This window comes from Centroberyx gerrardi, chromosome 6, assembly GCF_048128805.1.
Source record: "Centroberyx gerrardi isolate f3 chromosome 6, fCenGer3.hap1.cur.20231027, whole genome shotgun sequence".
Lineage (NCBI taxonomy): Eukaryota > Metazoa > Chordata > Actinopteri > Beryciformes > Berycidae > Centroberyx > Centroberyx gerrardi.
This window is the reverse complement of record NC_136002.1, coordinates 23,619,974-23,641,800: the sequence shown is the minus strand read 5'-3', so window position 1 is coordinate 23,641,800 and position 21,827 is coordinate 23,619,974. Positions and strand designations below refer to the sequence as shown.

Genomic DNA, 21,827 nt, shown 5'->3' with positions numbered 1-21,827 from the left:
GTAAAATGACTGAGGGAAAATGTACAACAATCTTCATGCATTTGGAACAGGGAGTTGTGAGTGAGAACAGGCAGAATAAGATCAAAGGCCACCTGAATTACATGACCGCCTCCATTTGAAAGCTATAATACTCTCAGACTTGTATGGAAATTCAGAACAAATGAATCCATAACATTGACATCTTTACTTTTCATAACACAAAAAGAATGATGCTGATTTTAAAGCGTGTTCAACTAAATAAGAACAAAAATCAATCTAACCCATATAATGCCTCGTTATATCATGGCATGCAACTTACATAGACAGTATAAATAAATTTAATGTATACTCATTTATTTACATCACTTTCACATTACAGTTAGTCATTATAATTACAATGCTACAGCATGATACTGTAATACACACAAAGTGCTGCTGCAATTTTAGTTCAGAATCACAGTCGACTTCATTCCAGACGTTCAGCGCTAGTACACACACACCAGCAACACAGAAAAACACAAAACCTGCAAATAGATAAATGATTCCCTTCAAGTTGCAATATCACAATTTTTCCCCAAATACCTAGAAAATACCCCATTTAAATACCCCAAGAACTTCAGTGTTGAAATCTCCTTCCAACAGTGCAAAACACATTCAAAGCAGTTAAATCAACGCAATACATAACATGGTAGATATCTGCCTTTCAGCACAGCAGTAACAGTTTCAAATGATATTAAAATGTTAACAACCATGGAGTTTCATTTAAGAGACCCAACCAACAAATGTAATTCAATTGTAATATAATAGGCCTATGATTCGACAGCTCTGACTCAACAGGAATAAAGAAGTAGACTTCGAGAGTCATGAATAAAATTCCTCTTTGCCAACCTCATCAAACAGAGAAGTAAAGCAACAAGTGACGAAAAAGAAAACTGAAGATAAGTTTACATTGGAACATTAAGCCTCTGCCAGTGTTTTTATGATATTGCACGGCTCTAATAGTTTGAATGGCTGAGTCACTGATGAGTGCAAAGTCAGGGACATGAGACCCATTTAACAACACTGGCAACATTTACTGCTGTTCAGTGGAAATCATCTCCCTAAAAGCATCATTAGTATTATATTTCAACATTAAAAAGGCTGACCTATACGTCTTAGGTATTTGATATGGAAAAACAAAGAACAAAGGGATAATAATGACACCACAGACGGTGTACACCACTAATTTGAACAAACTACCAGATCTGCACATGAACACAGCCTTGGTTTTTTGACAGCCACCAAGCCCGTGTGACAGAGGGAGAGGGCAGAATATAAAAGACAAATAAATACAGAGGGATCCAGTGACTTTAAAAGTCCTTCAGTGCGCTCACTCTCAGCCCAAGGTGAGAGCCCATGCAGCGTGAGACGCCTGGCCCCGGCCGCTCCACCTATCCAATGTTGATTACCCTGTGCCTGTTGCCATGGCAGCTACAGCCAAAGCTCAGAGCAGGTCAGGCAGTATGAGGCCCGGGGGTTTGGGCTCCACACAGTTAATCCAGAAATTGGCACAGCTGGCGTGATACTGGTGGCCACCGTACAGCAGCTTGAAGTTGTCTGTCTCCGAGTTGAATGCCTGTCAAAGCGAAAGCAAAAGGGTGAAATATTAGATCCGTATCACACAGCCAAAAAGCCCATTTGGGCAAACAAAAGCAAAGATATACAGGGCATGGACAACAAATGGGACCATTATCTTATCCCTCCTCACTCAAGGGTTCTGGTGGTGCGGTAATGGTAATGTGTGCTTCTCCTGGCTGCTGTTGAACTCTAAAATTTGCTAAAACACACAACAACTGTGAGTGATCAGCTCCATCCCTTCCATTAATGCATTTACTTTGTGTGCAGTGTCCTCCAGTGTATGGGTAGCCTGCCTACAAGGTGCAAAAGTTCATTTACGGTGTGATTCAGATCTTCACTGAATAGCAACCGTAGTGGTACGCAATTCAACTTTTATGCATGTGCCCCTTGACGTACACTCAAACCTTGAAGCTGCGCATGAGAAAAGCAGCCTCAAGCAAAATAGAATTTGAGATACAAATGCATATGGATTTGCACACATGCAAAACCTACTGGGAAAGACTTTCCTTTCTCATTTGTATTACATGCTCTGCAAAAAAACCACTGAATACTCAAGCAAGCAAATACAAACTCAGTATACACAGAAAACATACCAAGGAACAACTCAAAAGTGCAAATCTCAATCCATCCAAGAGATGCACAAGATCTGAATCGCGCATTTCAAGCTTTGAAAAGCATGACAATTATGCCAGCCACATGCCATGAACTTCTTGTTCCAGATCTAAATCTAAATGAGTGTTTATGGGAGATTCTGACAAGGCGCCAAAGACCTTCAACAAAGCATTACATGATCAGGATGCATGCATGGAAGAATGCTGCTGTGTCTCTGAATTCAAGGCACAAGTGTACTGCATGCTGTGACACTTTTAAGCTGTTCTGGAGACTTGTGGTGGCAAGACACTCTGCTCCATATTTTGTATGACATTGGCAGAGGACACAACTGAGAGACAGAATCCGCATCACTTCACTGGCAAAGTACAATAAATGTACTGAACATGACATTGGGGGAATGACCTACTGAGACCTTAAACAGACATTGCAAAGAGAAAGTGCGAGGCAAACTATGAAAATTAGACTATACACATTTCTCTCTACATCCATGCATTCAAGATGCAATACTCTGTAGCTCTGTAGTACGTTCAAGCAGCATAGCAGTGAGGTAGCAGCTGCAGAGGGAAGTGTGGTGATTGACCAGTAGTGCATTGGTCGAGTGTTGCATTAGAAAATTATACTGAACAGAATGAGATGCATTACATAATCTCAAAAACAGATACTTAATTGGACTCATATAGAAAGATGCCCATGTTTTAATATCAAATCATTATCAAGGTCTTTCAAGCCATTAAAAGACACCTTGGTGCTTTAGTGCTTTGTCCTCCTTGATGACGTCAATCAATCAGGAAAGACGCACATCAAGGCATGACGACAATCTTATTATGCAAGTCATAAATAGCACTGAACTGCGGCAGTATTTGTAAAACTATGAATTTGGGGACCAAAATTTATCACAGGCCTGTTTCTCATGGGTCCCCTTACAGCAAGATGTTTTGATAAGCCAAAGTCACAGGGAAAAGAGACCAAAATTGCTCACTGGGTCCTAGCCAGAAGAACCTCTGCTTTCAAACATGTGTTGATCAGTGTCCTGCCAGGAAATTCAAACCACATGAGTACAGAGCCATTAGTTTCATTAAGGGAGGAGTTGTGGGACAAGTTAGCGTTTCCATCATTATGTCCATGCCCTGTATGAGCAAATGTCGATCAACTGAATAACAATTAATTTATTAAACTACAATTAGAAATAAAAGACAGGGTTAGAAGCGTGACATACAGTACAACTCCACTACGGTAAACAATGAGATCAGTCAAACCTGCTGCTTCAAAAATAGGATTTGCTTTTGGCGTCAATGCTCTATTTAGATCAACTGGACTATGCTTATAGCATGTTCTCTTGACACATTTTGTCGAGCTTATTGTGGTAACTTGAATGGCTCTCCCACATACAAGATCTGAAAATAGCTGTTGAGAGAATGAACTTGGCGATCTGACCCCCAGTGGAGTGCTGTGATGTGAGCTTGCATTTTCAATGGGCCCAGCTGTGGCTCTGCGTTTGCGATAAGGAGATGCTAATGCGTGTTATGCAGTTTTAAGAGTTTGCATCCCTGGTGAAATACTGGAGATGAAGCTAGAAAGAGAAATGAGTCATGTGCGGTGAATCATAGCCTCCCACACAGAGGGAGAGGGAGACGCATGCATGAAGCAACAACTGCATACAAAAACCCAGAACACACCATTAAGTCAAATACATCTCCACCTGCCCAAACGCAGTCTGCACCACAGATGCACACCGGGTGAAGGGCTTTCTCTCGCAAAAAACTGAACGACACATTTTCACTCTGCTTTTCTCACACACACTCAGATTTCACAAGCATAGTGAATTGTTTCGTAGCTCTTTTGTGCCTCATCCCACTTGTTTCCTCAAGCCTGCACTTAAGACTGCCAAAGCTGGCAATGCTGGAGAGAGGGGATGCAAAATGAAAGGGCAGTTACACAAAGACATACTGTAATACCTCCTCCTTGCACTGCAGTCCTCTCTTTCCCTTTCCTTCTTAAACCTCTACCTACTCTTTCCCCTCACACCCCTTCTCCTTTCCTTCATTAGAGTGCATGTAGGATAATTTAGTCTAACTGTTAAAACAGCCCCAGCAAAGACAGGTGCTGTACATTACAAGGCTTTTTTGGACAGGTAGCCACACGCAACTACTGTGAAACAAGAATTTGAGTATTCCTGTTTTCAAGCCAGCTGGTCACATAATACAAAGGTCAGTATTGCTAATTCACTATGACCTTTGCAGCTGTATCTAAAGGTTAGGGCCCTCTATTAGGAAACAAAGAGATTCCTACCGAAGCACTACTTAATTAAACAAGATTCAAAACTACATTGAAGCTAAAGTTCACCATTCTACATTTTCTAATATTTTGAAAAGCGTTAAAAATAAATGATGCATAATTACCCTTAACTTCCTGTCATTGTCTTTAGCCAGTGCCTGTAAGCACAAGAGGTGTCAGCATATTCTAACATACAACATACCAAGCACACCATGCCAACATACAGTTCAGTTGTTGCACCAGGAAAGAGCTCACCTTTTTGAAACATGGAAGAAACCAAGATATCACCCCACCTCTCCAGGGCTCCTACACATTTTCCATTTCAAAATTCAAAACTTTTTCTTGAATTGACCTTAATTTCTTGATTGGAATTGAAGATTTCGGCCAGTGTTCACTATGATGTACGCTGATAGTACCAGATCAATATGGCAGTCAACTAGACCATCACAGTCTATAGCCGAGAAGTATTCATTAGAGCAACAAATTTCACAATATGTGAAATGACAGTGGGTCTACATCTACATAAAAAGTGTCATCAATGTTCTTCGGGATGGATGGGAAAGATCCATTTTTTCCAGACATTTTGTGCAATTCCCAAACTTTTCAAGACCTGGAATTGTCAAATTTATTTCCAATATGTTTCCAGACTTTCCATACTTGTGTAGGAACCCTGCTAAGTCATGTTAAAGCGTGCTTGTGATAGCGATGGGCAACTTTACAGCAGATTTCCAAACTGCGATAGATTTAGAGGAGATATTCCGAGACTAAACCCATAAAGTTTGACTCCAGCTGTCTAACAAACTTGTTAAACTGTTAGCACTGCTGGCTTATTTCCACAACAAGTAAAAGCCAAAATTACACAGACTTAATAATCAATCCAAATCCTCGAGGTACTTCAGAAACCAGCATTAATATAAATAGCCAGAATTGCTAAATTATTCGACTGAAAATTCTTTCCGGTGCTTCTCCCTGTAATTGCCCAAATTAGCATTTATCATTTAGCAGAGATACTGGAGCATCATTAGCCGAAAAGTATCACTCGTGACGGGGCTTATAACGGCTGCTGTCTTCGAGTGACGAACTGAGATTAGATCTTGCTGCTGCCCGTTGCCCATCCCTGCCTCGTAACCTACAGAGGAGAATGCAAGAGAAGACGAAACAGCCACAGCCTCCCAGGAATATTGGTGTAACATCAACATGGTGAGACTGAGAACTTTTGTGGGAAAGACAATAACTCCAGTTCGGACTGGATGTGACAACACTGTTTTCTGTTCTCTCTCTGTCCTCTTTACTCAGCAAAAACATGTAAAGACTTTAAAGACAGGTCATCAGAGAACCACTGGAAAGGTCAAAATTCATAGCCTGAATTAAACAGAGACAGCAGACGGTAATGTTGTCAGCTATCAAGTATTTTGCACATTTCATTATGCCTTTGATGCCGCTGGATGGCACACACGCAAACTCCACCCAACTGTTACCTCTGGTTGGAAAACAAAACACCGCCTCTTCACTAAAGGACAATACCACTACCAGTGCTGTCTGCTAAAGCTAAAGGCTGTCTTTCATTTCATTATACTCCGAGGGGATGCTATTCTCCATTTGGCTTTTATGCTTTCTTGCCAGTGTGGCTCTGCCAAAAATGTAATTAAAAGACGGGTTATTAATCTCATGCTAGTGGCACACTGACAAAATAAAACTGCATTAATTTCAGCCTGGCTCTACGCACATAAGAGTGAGAGGTGAGGGATGAGGGAGGGAGGGGGAGAGAGAGAGACAGAGAGAGAGAGAGAGAGAGAGAGAGAGAGAGAGAGAGAGAGAGAGAAAGAGAGAGAGCAGATCTATTATCAGCTGTACTCCCTGCTTATGACTAATGTGTAAGCCACATCTGCTCGGAGCCTAGAGTCCTCTCAGTCAGCCATATCTTGACTGGACCATCCTTCTGTCTCTGGCTGAACAACATAGGGAACATAGGAAACAATCAAAGCCACAATCTTGGCCTCTCAACCGCAGGGTCCAGGAATACTATTAATGGCTCCCTCCAATGAAAATCACAGCCACCACAGGCAAACGGCTGACATACAGCAATTCTGCACATCGCGCCCCAGTCAGAGTTAATAATGGGGTGAATAGTTATCAGAAATAGAAGGGAAAGGTAAAGGCATGGATTGTTGTTAGCACAAAGTGGTGAGGCGAGCGGTAACCATCAGGTGGAGGAATAGAAAAAGAAACCTTTTCAGTAAGACAAAGTATAGACCTCTTTGACCCTGAAGAACCGTTCCCAGAGTGCGAAAGCCCAACCTGAGCTGCCAAAGTGACGACTCCACTCCTCTCCTCTCGCTCCTATTCTTCAGAGCCCATGGTATCGTAACGGTATATCGCTACTTCATCACGCTTCCATGAATAACCTACAAACAAGGATGACCGAAATTGATCCACCTGTAAATTTGGAAGCGTAAGTTTTGCTCATGCTTTCTATCTCTGATGCATCTAGAGAGAAAACTGTTGTTGGCAGTGAAAGAGGAGCAGCGGAGAGAAGTGAATCCTGTCACTTTGGCCCCCTGCTGGGCCTGTCTATAAGTGGAGAAAAGGCCCCCTGAGGCCCCCAGTAGGAGAGAGTGGAATGAGATTTGGTTGACAGTTCACTGTCTCATACTCGTTTAAACAGACGTCCAATAGCGCTTTCTTCTTTGTTCTGCAAAGCGTTTCAAAGTCAAAGAAATGTCAGTTGTTATCCGCTGTGGATGAACATAACATTTATGTAAAAATGTATCCAATAAGAGGCATTCTATGTGTGTGTGTACGTGCACAAACCTTGCTGCGGGAGTCGACATTGAGCAGGCACACGCCACAAGCCAGCTCCTTGGCATTCTTGATGCCGTGCCTCAGAATACAGGAGGAGAAGTCGAGGGAGCTTTCATCAGGCTACACAGACCGACACACAGACATAAATGCACAAACACACACACACACACACACACACACACACACACACACACACACACACACACACAGGTACACGTTACTTCCAGCTGCAGGGCAAAATGTAGTCATTACTATTCTTATAATAAAGAGCAGTGAGAACAGCGTTGCTTACAATAAACATCTCCATGCATCATCAACTTTTCCCAAACAACTCTGCTCTACATCAACCATGTGGGGTAAAAACTCATAAAAACTTTGCAATTGTTCTTCAGCAGTGACTGAAGAAAAAAAACGCTATCTGCAATGTTTCAATTAAAAATAATGTCCATATCATTCTCTCTCTCTCCCTCCCTCCTTCCCCCTCACTCCCTCGTCTTGATACCCTGTCAGTATTATCTTCTGGCATTTGAGAAGCAATATTCTTCCTTTGGCTGGCTCTGGGGATAAGGACCGTCCTTCTCCTCTCAGCTTCTGTTTTACATGCACTAGCAGACAGCCGGAAAAATAAATCTATACAGTACTTGTCATCCCTGTTGATCCAGACGCTACCCTATGAAAAGGCAACAGCAACAACACTAACACCAAATCAATGGATCATTGATTTAACGTAATGGACTGACAATACTGGATTCACTAACATTTTCACTATGTTATTGGTAGCCCAGTTACTGTGCATTTACTTACAATGCCTTGTCATTGTGTGTATTTGTATACCTGTACATTCAGAGTGTAAACATGTTTGGATGATAATAGAAGGCTGAATGAGCAGCTGCTTACGTAAATCTGTGTTTTTTTTGTGTGCGTACGTGTGTTTCCTCCTGTGTTTCTAAGCTGTATATAGTCCTGTGCACTGGCACGTTTGTGTGTGTGTGTGTGTGTGTGTGTGTGCGTGCGTGCGTCTCACCGCCAGGTTGGCCAAGGACATGAAGCCCATGAGGTTGTTCCACACGCGGCTGATGTCCTTCAGCAGCTGCTGGAGCTTCTCTGAGCACACAGCCGTTGCCTTGATGCCCAGCTCCACGCGCCTGGTCACGCGATACACTTCCACCACACCTGCCAGAGGAAACACGCGCACACACGCGTGCACACACACACACACACAAACAAACAACAAAATCACAAAACACACCACAGCCTGAGCCTGCACATTGAAGAAGGCACTAGCCAAAATGTTTGTGCATGATGTCTCTTCTGCATTTATAAAAAAACAATAAAAGGTTTGTATCTTTTTGACTGCGAAGCATCTTTTTTCTACAAAACACGGCACACACATATTTTTTATGACGTTTTATGCTTTATTTTCAAGGGAGTCGCAGAGGCACACTGTGTTTTCGGTCCCTCACTATGACATGTTTGCCACTCACAGCTCATTAAAAGCAGAAAAAAACAATGAGGGAGCAGGACCTTGTCAGGCCAGGCAGAGATAAGCCATCACATGTGGGCTGGCATCCACAGCCAACCAGAGCTGATTTAATCTTTCCTTCTCACTCCCTTTGTCCTTCAGAGGGTATAAGACTACATATGGGGTTCTGGGAGAAGACAGTGTGCCTAGTTTAAGAGGCTCTTGATCCCACTATACAGTGAGTGGTGTCTTGTTTACGGGCTCTCAACCTCACTATACTAGTGGTGAGTGTGTGTGTGTGTATGTGTGTGTGTGCGGGGGGTGATTTATGCATGATAGTGTGAGTGTGTGATTCCTCACCCAGCAGGTACTCCATGCCCTGAGCAGACTGGATGACCTCAGTGCAGACGGAGGAGCTGCTGATGCCATTCAGGGTGTTGTTAGCTTTGGTGATGACCTTAACATGGACAGCATAAGTCATAGATATTATTGTTATCCTAATCATAATCATCATTATCATTGCTGCTAACATTTTCATCATTATTACCTCCGCCAGAAAGGTTATGTTTTCATCTATGCTAATTTGTTTGTCTCTCTGTCTGTCAGCAGGATATCTCAAAAACCTATGAATGGATTTCTACGAAATCTGGTGGAGAGACTGCCTTTGGGCAAAGGTTTTTGGTGGTGATCTGGATCTGGGATTTCTACCATTAGCCCATTATCCATTTAGCCATAACTATGAAACTAACAGAGATAGAGACTTGATTCCAAATCCTAAGGATATGTTTGCAGGGTCAGGAAATGAATTTATCTGAAAATGTATATGATAGGTCTTTGGGTGTTAACAGAAAGTTGGAGAATGGTTCAGCGTTGGCGAAAGTTTGTGCTCTCCAAGTGTGCCTTTAGGTTATCTTTATTATTCTAACTGGTATTTAATATTATGTATAGCGCTTTTCCTAGCATTGTTTACACACTTCATTAGCACAGGTCACTGTCTCAATTAACAATCACACCATGGAGCAGTGTAAGACACTGTTAGGAAACAGAAACGCACCTCCAGAGCACTTTCCAAACACCTCTGCCACTCATATGCGTAGCGTTCGCTCTCCTGAAACAACAAACCAGAGAGTCACTCAAAGGAATACAAAGGAAAATTGGAGGAGCTGTAATCCACAGCTTTAAGAGGCCTCAGCATCGTGCTAATATCCCTGTACAGAACATCTGGTGCTTAATGACAGCGCTAACAGGTGGTGCAGTTAGCATGGCTGTGACAAGCAGTGCTGGGCGGCCTCACCTCCACCTCCCCAGTCAGGTCCTTGTACTTGTCTCTGATGACGGGCAAGGCGGGCTTCTCACTCAGGGTGTTGGACCGGTCTCTGAAGGGCTGCTCTGGAGCCGGGGACGGGGGCGAACGCCCAATCTCCTTCTCACCCAAACTGTGGCTGCGCTTGTGGGAGCCTGAGGCAAGGACAGGAGAGAGAAAGTAATAATGTTAGAGAGAACCACAAACACAAAATTGAAGACAAAATTTCCGTTATATATCAATTCAACAACCCATGGTGGTGACTCATTTTGAGATATGCACCTGTTTGTTTGCCATCATGTAACTAAGGGCTTTTATACTTCCATTCTGTTGTGGCTAATTCCTCCCGGACAAGGATGGCATAAACAAATACTTAATTTGCGGCAAACAATAATTATGTACAAAACAGTGGCACAGCAATGCAGGTATGAATAATTCATAGGGACTCACAGACGCGAACAAATCCTGGCAGGGTATCACAACAAACACGGGCGCATACACATGCTAAACCCAGACTATTCCACTGGGGGAACAGTGAGTAAGTGTGTGTATGTGTGTGTGTGTGTTAGACAGAGACAGGTAATCTACCCCCTACCCCTCCACCCCCCATGCAGACATGCATCATCCACACCACGACGGCTCTAATCCACCCCGACCCCCCACATAACCCCAAAGCCCCACTATGATCAGGTTACCATCCCAATGAGTAGAGAGGAATAAGTAAAGCCCTCTTATTCACACAAATTACATCCAGCACAGGGAGAAAAATCTATGAGGCAAATGAGCTTTTATCACACTGGAGGAAATGCTAATAAATTATTCGGGGAACATAAAACCAGCAAACAGCAGTTAAAAAATGAACAGCCTTTAAGTGGATACGGTTAATTTCTGCTCATGGATTTTCTGGCCTGTGCTAATCCATCTCACCAGTCAGCCATTGGAACAGGGCCGTAATCACAACACTGCCATCTAATGTCTGACAGCTTTACTGCAGATCTGATGGAGCTATCATGTGGGGGTGGGGTGGGCGCAGATGCTCCACAGTCTGAGGCGAGTGATAAGGAGAGTGTTGCAATGCCACATTAGGGCCAGTGGCTTAGAATTGCTCAGCTGCATCAAAATTATAATTAAAAACGTGGTGACCGAACGCAGTTGAGATTTTAACATCACATTTAGTAAGAGAATAGAAGAAAAACATCCCAAGTGATTGATGCTGAACAAAAAAAACATTCAACATGAGCTGGAAGATTTTGACTCACCTTGAACGGACAAATCAAAGGTTGCCAGTTCGTTCTTGATCATCTCCTCACTGGACTTGACTTTGGCCTGAGAGCTGGCCTTGAGGAAGTCAGACTTGCCAAACTTGGGCTTATCGGCCTGGAAGGCCCCGAACTCATCAGAGGCCTCGCTCTGGTTGCCCTCGGAGCCCGCCTCAGCGGTGGCGGCTGGTGAGTCGGACTTCTCAGAAACAGTACTCGCAAAGTCCCCGAAGTCGTCGTCGTCGTCACCACCGCCCTGCTCACTGGAGCCGAAGTCAGCGAAGGCTTCGAACTTGTCGTCTGCCGATGAGCCGTCCTCAGTAGGGAAGGAGGTGGTGATCTTGGCTACGGAGGTGTTGGTGATATTTTCGGTGCTACCAAAGGACAGCTCCTTCCTGTGGGTGGGGGCTAAAGAGGGAAGAGCAGCCGCTTCCAGGCCCTGCGGCTTCCTGGCCTCGCCAGGCAGACATTCCTCCCTGTCTGACCAGTCATAGCTGGCCAGGCTGCTGAGGGCTGATGTTCCAAAGGGGTCAAATTTCATGTCGTCTCCTTCTGTAATGACAACACAAACATACCAGTGGTTCCTAGGAATAGCATAGATGCTGACATGACAGGTGCTAGACTAATGAGCCTTGACAAGGCAGCAAGGTTTCTGTCAAACTACAGTATCGAAATGTGACATATCTACAGTGCAAGTGAAATCAGGTTTCCTGCAGTGGCAATTTGGCCTATGTAAAACTCAGGGATTCTATAATCCTGTGTTGAGCTGAATGCAGGGCACCTGCAGCATCACAGCATCATCTATGCCATGGCGTGTAGTCAATGGTGGTAAACAACAAGGAACAATGAGATCAGATATATTTTAAAGGACCACCCCCCCTTCCATATTCTGCACTTCAAGCTGTGAGGACTGGCTTGAACTCACAACAAATTCTACAATAAACTGTCAATCACAGACATTTTTGTTGCTTCCACTGTTAAGATACCCAGCACTTCATGATGGTGCATGTTCCATATTCATACTAGCAACTGACCAATTCTTATTGTTGTAACAGTAATACATATTGGACTTGTACTGCTTCTTCCAACCTATTTCTTTGAGAACTCAGTTCAGTAAATTATCTCCCGAAAGGGAAAACAAGTTGTTGTGATGTCTGTGCGGCGTGTTGTTTGTGAGAAGGAAATTACTGCCAGCTTACTGAGACACATCAAGCACTAACACAAAATTTTGTCGTGGACCTTTCCTCTACTGTGGCTGTGTGACAACATGTAGTGTACTCATTAGTGGCAAACAGCTTTGCTAACAATAATGGCAGTAGGTCTCTGAACCCAAATGCAACTTGAAGGCTTTGTTTCATGACATGCTGCACTAACAATGTCAATAAAAGATAATTTCTGTTTTTACATCAATTCTGTGTTTCTAGAACTGTGTTGTGTATACAGAACGCAGTTTGGGATGGATTTCTACGTTACTTTATGACTAATGGTAACTGACAAACTTGCACAACGTATACACATTTGTAAACACTCAAATAATCAGGTGTCTCTCCCATTCTTTCTCTCTCTCACACACACACACAAAATGAACTTGCTGACACAGGTGAACCCCACTTATCATATTGCTTGACAGAATCCTCAGTTTCAAAAAGCAATTTGTGAAATTGACAAGGACCTAGTGCTGTCACTAGATCATTATATGGCCTCTCAGGGTAAGGAAAGGAGAAAATAAGACGGTACGCATTTCAGCAATACCAATAGTAATATTTATTACGACAACATGAGTAGAGAGAGAAAGAGAGAAAGGTCACAAAATACTGTGAAAGAGGTCTATCATTACAAGAGGTTTGTCAAACTAACACTTGTAAAATTAGATTTCAATCATTTAGAATACAAGGGCATGCAGAGTCAGAAAAAAAGGAAGAAAACAAACAGCGAAAAGGTAAAACAAAGATAATCCGAGAATATAGAAGCAGAAACCAGAATGAGAAGGCACATTCACAGACTAAAATCAGTAATTCTGGGGAGATGACACACTTTATGTTTTACTATTAGGACGTAAAGCAACAGGTTTTTGGAAGAGAATTGAATACAGAACAGTTGAAAAGCCAGGTTGAAAAGATAATTTCAAAGAACAAGCTCAAGGCAGGATGCATTAACCCTTTGAGGACCTGAGGGATTCTCTGCAATATGACTGATTGGACAGGGTGCATGAAGATGGTGGCAACCTGGAGTGACATCATTACCCGCCCCACAGGGTAAAGTCAGTAAAGCATCCAAAAATCAATGCTTGTTTGGAAATGCTGTGTGCACACTGCACTGTGGGAGGGGCAGCGACAACTGAAGAGTCACAGTTCAAGAGGCTGCCATCTTTTGCAATTAGTCTATTAAGAAATAAGGTATTTTCAGTCCAGTGTTATACCATACAACTAAGCCATGGTATTTATTTGGACCCGTACTCATTATAGTATACATTCTATTGCCGAAATATGGACAGGAGATCACAGAGATCCATTAATCTGAATGTAAACATATTAAGTGATCTTGCTCAAGCACTCAAAGGGTTACAGAAAAACAAAGAGGACTATCCTTACACCTGACATAGTAGAAAGGGCCTTGATTATGTCCAATCACAGATGCTAAACAGATTTAAAGAGACAGTATCCTTTTTCTCTTGCTACAGTGATTGTTTGTCATAGCAGGCTAATGCGCACAAACTCTTATGATCCCCTAAATAATAGCACATCAGTATTACTCAAGACAACAATGTTTACTTCTGAATCTTAACCTAAAATATTTTAATGAACATTTTAATCTTACTAAATAGGCTACATTTAATTTACATAGTTGACAAATCACAACAAGATCAAGGAGTCCGTCTAGTCTCAAAATAAGAGCTCATATTCCTGTAATAAAAATACACTATTAAATCTGTATGTATACATTTTTTTTTCTTGGATAAAAACAACTTGCAATACTGTTATGCATAAAATGGCATCCTATAATATGTTCTTGTCAATTTCACAAATTGAAAAGGCAGGCACACTGCAGCAAAAAGCAAGGCAGGAAGGGTAATACTAAATTCAATATGTTCTCAGAGAGCCAGGCCGTAGACCCACACATGATAATTCATGCTGGAATACCACATATAATGGTAAAAAATAAAAATATAAATAAAAAATTGGATTCCTTCTGTGCTCCTGACTCAAAAGGAACCTCACAAAAGAAATACTGTCTCTTTAAGATTAGCCTACGTACATGTCCAGGAACATAGTGCAAGCATGGTGAGGTGCTCAAACTGCTCGGCCTGCTACACTTTCTCAACAGGTTGAACCTAGAGCTCTCCAAGAACAACAACACTGGATAAACAAGGGTGAGAGGAAAAAACGTGGAGCAGCGATTACTGTAGCGTAAAAGCTTCTTCGGAATGTATCAATGCTAGACCGGGCGCCGCCGTCCTATCAACAGTAGCCTAACCGTTTTGCTGCAGCTCCTGTTGTTTAAACATGTTGTCTCGGTACAGAGGAGCCCGTTTCTGTTTAAACAAAATTCTACCATTGCACAGAAACTGAAATAAGGCAATGGGGATGTTTACATGTATAATTTCTTCTGAACAAGAAAAAGTAATCATCAATTCCTTGGATGAAATGATATGACATACATGTGTCCATTTTGTTCGACTGATAATTAACTGATATGTTGAAATACTTAAAGCTTAGAAACAACTGCTACCCATGCAGACAGTTAGGTGCACGAGTATTAACAAAAAGCATAATGCTGTCTTGCGTTACGACAAGGAACGGCCTCGATTGTGTGCTGTGGAACGTGAGACATGACATGGAAGGTGAGATGCTTGATGAATAAATGATGACCACTGGAGAGGAGAGTGAGAGGGAGAGCTGATATGGACAGTGCCTGAATATTACAGAAATTGGGTAGATTCCCCTTTAATAAATGACCCAAAAATAGGTACGTCTTTAGTGTATTAAAGGTAAACTTTAGCTCCTCTTTCATGGACGTGAGGTAGGGGACAAAATGCCAACACATTATTATGGAAATTAAACATCTCATAATTAGTGGGCCATTTGATCCAAATAATACTGCATGGCTACTCTGAAAATACTGCAGGGAAATATAGCTGGTGACAGCTGACAGACAAACAGAAAAGCACACACTCACACCCAGACACTCTAGCCTAACACTTGTATTGTACCCAACTACACTGTTTAGTGTACCTGACATCTCAACTCCTTTTGTCACAAACATTCACGTTGCCCCAGTTTGAAATAGCTTGTTCTCTGTGTTGCATGGAAAGTTTCCTATTTACAGTAACAATTCATTTTCAGCTCATCAAAATTATTTGATTTGTAATGCATTTAGCACAAACCAAATTTCAACAGTTTAAAAGGGTGAAACATGGTTTTCAGATAATGCCTTTGGTAAACTGCAGCCTATTGTGCGAAACCTGTGATCAGAATAAACAAAGATTTCTTCCTGCAGAGGCTCATCACCATAACAGGCTCCTGCATTCATCTGTATTCAACCTTTTTATTCGCATCGCTCGACATGTCAACAACACGCACAATCGGCCCTGTGGAGACAAAAGGTACACTGAGGGGAAGAGCGATGTCTGCTATGGCAGCACAGACACGACAAACAGGGAGCTTATCCGAGCCACACAGACAGTAGCCGGGACCTCGTAAATGAACTATGACTGCCATCATAGCCACGCGAGGCGCTCATCATTTCTGAATAAATAGAGGCATGGGCCAGGACCTGTCCTTTCGGTCTGTGATAAAATACACAAATACATATGTCACTCATAATAACAATTAAACGAATATGTGCAGGGAGGGAGTGAGGGAACTATGGAAAGGAACGAAGGGAGGGAGAAAGGAACGAAGCAATCAAATAAATAAATAGATAAATAAACAAATAAATAAATAAATATATTGAGATGAATGATGAAATGTGGAATGAAAGTTATGATGTATCTAATATGATATGTTATTCATGTAGTGCTATGTTTGTCTTGAGTGTTTGAGCATAATTCAATTCAATTTGGACCTCATTACTTGCCCTTTGACCCCTGGTTTAGTGGGCATAACTGGGCACTGAGGAGGAGAGGCCACTGTTGGCCTTGGGATTGGTTGTGTGTGTGACTGGATGGGGCCTCACCAGAGCAAACGCACTAGTTCCTCACCTGTAGCGGGGGGCTGGTGGGCCGAGAGACCCGGCAAATCCAGAGAGCTGTCCGACATCACGTGCTTCAGGTCTCCGCCCATGTCCGACAGCTTCATGTCCAGCTGCACCGAGAGAGCGTCCTCAGAGTCCTCTTTCCCCACACTGCTCCCCCCGATGGATGGGAGGTCTAGGGACTTGACAGAGGCGGAGTCCTCCTTGGCCTGTTTGAAGGCAGCCACCTTGTCCACCAGGCTCTTTTCCGAGGCCCCGAGCGCCGTGCAGAACTTTGAGGACTGGAAGTCGGCAAAGTCGTCCGTGTCGCTCTTGAGGGAGGAGAAGGAGCCGCCGCCGCTCTCCTTGGCGTCGTCGTAGGCCAGGCCTCCCTCCAGCTGTTTGAATACGTCGTACTTGTCCGAGCCCTGCTGAGGTCGCTGCTGAGCGGAGGTTTCCCCCCGCCCCGCCACAGTGCCCTCTCGCCCTCCTACACTGCCCTCGCCTTTGGGCTCCCCTCCGGAGCTGCCAAACGCCATGAAGTCTGCAAAGTCGTCCTGAGGTGCTGCCGTGGCCCCTCCCACTGCTGGACCTTGGGCGGCATCAGAGGAGGAGCCAAACAGGGCAAAGTCCCCAAAGTCGTCTGTCCCTCCCCCTGGGGGCTTGGCTCCGCCTGGCAGGAGCACGAGAGAGGGGGGCACAGACACAGAGGGGAACGTGCTGGGTTTTGTCTCGGCAGGGGCAGGGGCTGGGGCAGAGGGAGCCATAGAAGAGAAAAGGTCCAGGTCGGCCATGTTAAGAGGGTTTTTAGGCTGAGAAAGAGAGACTGCTGGCTGTTGCTGCTGTTGTGGTAGTTGCTGTAGAGACTGAGAGTTAGGGAAAGCAGAAGGGAAAGGAGGCTGAAAGATCTTGGCCTGGTCTGGAGGATCTAGTGGAGAGATGCTGTCGGCGGTTTTAAAGTCTGTGAAGCCATCATCAGCGCTGACAGACTTGAAATCGGCGAATCCTTCCCCTGCGAACCAAACAGAACAATTTAAGGCCATTAAAAAACATTTAACATGGCAGATAGACAGAATGGACATTGGCAAAATAGCCTCAGTTGCCTCAGCCAGGATTTTCTCATTTCACAATCCTACAAAAAAGCGAGGGGTGGATTAGTTATGCCTCTGTCACATTGTGAATGCTCATGGTAAATTTCCAGTCTTCGGGTGAAATGTGCTGCCTGGGCCGCAGAGTGTCCAAAGATTTGCACACATCACTGCACAAACAAAGCAACGTTGTCTAAAGAGACACACATCCCCACTACCATGCAGCTGACCAAACTGGGATAGAACATGATTAAGCCATTCTGCAAAAAATGTCCATCTTAACATAATTTAGTCTCATATTCCATCATAAAATCGTATTCTTCTTTAAGTGAAAATGTACATATATATATATAACTTTGTTTAGTGTCAATATCTTGAAACAAGGCAGAATAAGGCAGATCACTCCACTAATCTCAACAAGAAGCGAAACCTAGCTTAGCGCTAGTAACACCTTGCCAGCTGTGGATGTCTTGGCAAATTAAGTAACAACAAGCGTAAGCATTTTACTGTGACAGTCCTGGATACAGAAAACACCTGTAATCTTTTAGCAACACCACTTATTGAGACAACAAAGCTTTTGGAGCAGAAAGATGTTACAAGACATTTGTTTATAGTCTTGGATAACATCATGACTACTGATTGACAAGAGGTTGTATTTTTTCTAACTCTTTAAGGCTTTCATGATAAAGATACCGTATGACATATTATTTTGACTAATCAAACATCTGTCTAGGTGAGGAGTTATTTATTGTATGCATTAATTGTAATTGCGGTGGTAGTCAATTGAGTTTTTGTGGGATGAGGGCCAGCTCATTTCATGGTGTTACGTTTGATGAGGTAGGCCTACATTAAGCTGTGAAGAGAGGTTATACTCATTTTTATTAATGAATGTTAATTAATAATCAGGGTTCCCACACCTTCTTAAACATCAAATTCAAGGACTTTTCAAGGACTTTTCAGGCTCAATTCCCTCAAATTCAAGGACCCAAAACGGCATAGTTTGAGACACGGAGCAAGGTTAATTACTGTTACAACACTGAGAATTTTTATAATGAGAACTAGCAGGCTTTACAGAAGCTCACAGACAACAATTAAAAAGAGAGAGAGGCTTGAATGTGTGAACACTTCTCAACTGTGCTGTGTTACAGTGATGGCAGACTATGTGGTCTCTTGCCTTCTCTAACACAAATATATAAATTCAAGCACTTTCAATGACCCATGTCTATTTTCAAAAAATTTCAAGGCCTTGATTTTTTTTTCCTCAAATTCACAAACTTTCAAGGATTTCAAGGACCCGTGGGGACCTTGAATAATATTAATTTCATTAATGATATTTAAAGGCACAGTTTTTTCGCTCACCACTAGATAATAGCGGTGAGCAAGGAGCATAATAATTGTTGATTCTGAGTTGTTGTGTTGAAGTTGGCTAATAGAGCAGATTAGTGTTGGGTTAGATCGTTTTCCATTGCTTTTATCACGTTATGAGATATTTTTCCCTTGTCTTAGTTGTTTTTTAAAGTAACTATTTTGAAACAAACGCTGTCTAAATACTACATAGTACTCCCAGTAAAGAAGAGAATGCCAATTTTAAGCCGTAATCATGTAATCATGTTTTCAAAACATTCAAAACACTGAATCTGATCACAGCACTCAAACTAACTCACATATCCACAAATGCGATCGCAATTCAAACCACATATGAAAGTGGCTTGTATCAGATTTTAAAAGATCAGATCCCATGTGTTTTTGTTTCCATTCACACATGAGAAAACTTATCTAACTCGTATCAGATATGCCAAAAAATTGAATATGAGCTGCCTGTCTGAACATCTGAACATAGTCTTAGTGATTTCAGCAGATATAGAAGGATCTAGATGTTGATGCTTGTCTTGTTTGCAAAAGATGCCTGATTTAAGAAATTCTTGAAAACAGAGGATTTGTAAAAATTTTAAAAATTCTCAATTTCTTTTAAATTTGTTTTAAGAGAAATTAGATTTTCAGACTCAATAGTAAATTAAATTACTAGTTAAGATGGATATTTTGTGTAAGACTTTCAACTCTTAGCAGTGGTAAAAAGTTGTCTCAAACCACACAATTTTTGAAACATGAGATAGCTATGGAAAATCACACTGGAAGAAGGTGAGTTTGTTTTCTTGAGGCCCGGTGACTGCTAAACCACTATGGTATAATATATGCATGGGCTAAAATCAAGAATCTGTTCACACTGCTGCTGTACGGTAGAAAAGAGAAAACTAATGGGCTCATTAAGGAGATGGAGCCTGACAGTGCCAAGGAAAGGTCACCGCAAAGCAAGACTTACTGGAGTTGTAAGAGCTGTCCCCATCGGAAACTGTTCTAGTGAAACAGGGGCAGGAAACATACCTACATCAATATTGAAAGCTTGCAAAACAAAAAAAAAAAGCTTTTGCAGATACAGTGTAAACATGGCAAGATAGTCACACTGCATTGTATTGACCTCTAATCGATAGCCATATCCATAATACGATGTTTAATTTGAGGGAATGTAACGCTAATTTCACTCTCTTCTCTACCAATTAAAACCAAAATGACAACAGAGGTGGCTGCGATATTGTTCGTGAAGGTCTTTCCCGTCCTCTAGCCATCTGTTGCTTACAGGGACCATCTCAGAGCCCACTATGTCCTCTTTGTCATTTGGCGGAGAGGCCAAGGGGATTTGGCTAGGGAACAGAGAAGTAAAAAAGGACAATGTATTTGCTAAGTGTACGTATGTGTGTGTGAGAGCGAGAGATAGAGAGAGAGAGAGAGAGAGAGAGAGTGAGAGAGAGGCAGAAAGCAAGCGTGTGCATGGGTGTGTGTGTGTGTGTAAGAGAGAGCGAGACAGAGAGAGAGAGAAAGATAGAGATAGAGAGAAAAAGAGAGAGAGAGCATGTGTGACCACATCCAAAGCAGCAAGGGGGAGGGCGAGTTTCTTACCGACTGGTTTCTTGTCAGCTGGTTGCTCAAGCTGTCTGAACACGCTGTATTTGTCTCCAAAATCTGGATTGGAACAAAGAAACAAACAAATCCACTGGGCTAAGTATGGACAGCAAAGTACAACACATTTGACAGGCAGGCAAGTATTTTCCTACAAGATTTTCTACAGCAGAGAGGCAAAATACTCTGTAATGTCCAAGGATACATACACTGATACTATAAATAATTAAGAACATCTTCCTAATATTGAGTGGCACCCTCATTTGCACAGTCTGCATCTAACTTCTCTTGGAAATCGTTATTTAACCTCCCATTCAAGACTGAAGTGGATTTAACGTGTGAAAACAATATGGGATCATTGTTTTCACCAGGATTTACCTGGCTGGAGCATTTAATGGAAAGAGCAGACATTGTTCCTAATATTTCGTACACCCCATGTATGTGAGGTATAGGAGGTACCTGATGCGGGGGGTGCGGGCTCTGCAGGCTGATCCACAGAGAGCTGCTTGAAGACGGCGTACTTATCCGAGGAGGAGGAGGAGGAACCAGACACTGGAGTCAGCATGGCAGGTGCACTGCAGGGACACAATAGCTATAGTCAGTCAGCAGGGAGAGTGGGGTTCAATACTAGAGTTTAATCCCCATAAGCTGCCTGAGCTGATTGAACACTTACACTGAGCTCCAAAAGTTTGGACAGTGACAGATTTCGTTGTTAAAGCTTTTGCCTCCCTCTTCTGCCAATTTGCAGGCCCGACCATTATGGTGACTATGAGACTGAAGCCCAGACAGTTGAGGGTCCTTTTATTCATATCACTGCTTTATATACCTTGTCTCACCATTTTGGTGTGCCAAAAGAATTTGGGCTGAATTAGAGAAAATATAAGTAGATAATTTTTCAATAAACGTATCACAGGCAAATTAAATGTTGTAATGACCATTAGCGATATGTTCTAATGCTCCTGTGAGATTAAATGGAAGGACCATTTACAAAAACGTCTGTAGTTCCTTGACAGTTCTTCTGAAATATTGCTGAAAAAATGCTCAAATAATAGCTGACCCTCTGCACCTTTATATGGTCATTGTGCCATATCCCATCCAAAACCTCAAACCTCCCTAAATGCGTTACTGTCCACATTCTTATGGAGCTCACTGTGTATGAAAAATGTTAACTATGCATCTGATACAGACAGAAAATATTCTCATTCTGTCTCTTCTTTCTGTATGCTTTTGACATCCAAGAATGCAAGAATGTATGCTTGTATAAAGATCCTGCAGAGCTTTACAATGCAAACGGCCGGGGCTGA

The 21,827-nt window shown here is 42.5% G+C and overlaps 1 protein-coding gene across 10 annotated transcripts in view; it reads right to left on the bottom strand.

Moving 5' to 3' along the window:
- Nucleotides 1-316: 316 nt before the first annotated feature.
- The window catches only part of synrg (synergin, gamma), a 36,569-nt gene continuing 15,058 nt past the window's right edge, over nt 317-21,827 (bottom strand). For 5 of the 10 annotated variants that reach the window (XM_071914604.2, XM_071914606.2, XM_078284069.1 and 2 more), the window contains 12 exons: nt 20,983-21,098; nt 20,524-20,586; nt 16,509-17,492; nt 11,309-11,860; nt 10,041-10,204; nt 9,801-9,854; nt 9,107-9,203; nt 8,309-8,457; nt 7,294-7,404; nt 7,136-7,174; nt 4,608-4,640; nt 317-1,594 (listed from right to left, as the gene is read on the bottom strand). In XM_071914604.2, the coding sequence (XP_071770705.2) occupies nt 1,463-1,594; nt 4,608-4,640; nt 7,136-7,174; nt 7,294-7,404; nt 8,309-8,457; nt 9,107-9,203; nt 9,801-9,854; nt 10,041-10,204; nt 11,309-11,860; nt 16,509-17,492; nt 20,524-20,586; nt 20,983-21,098 (2,494 nt within the window). In that variant the 3' untranslated portion in view covers nt 317-1,462. Of the gene's footprint in view, nt 1,595-4,607; nt 4,641-7,135; nt 7,175-7,293; nt 7,405-8,308; nt 8,458-9,106; nt 9,204-9,800; nt 9,855-10,040; nt 10,205-11,308; nt 11,861-15,720; nt 15,897-16,508; nt 17,493-20,523; nt 20,587-20,982; nt 21,099-21,827 lie in introns of those variants that run through there. The other 5 variants (XM_071914607.2, XM_071914608.2, XM_071914609.2 and 2 more) reach the window with 3 other exon arrangements.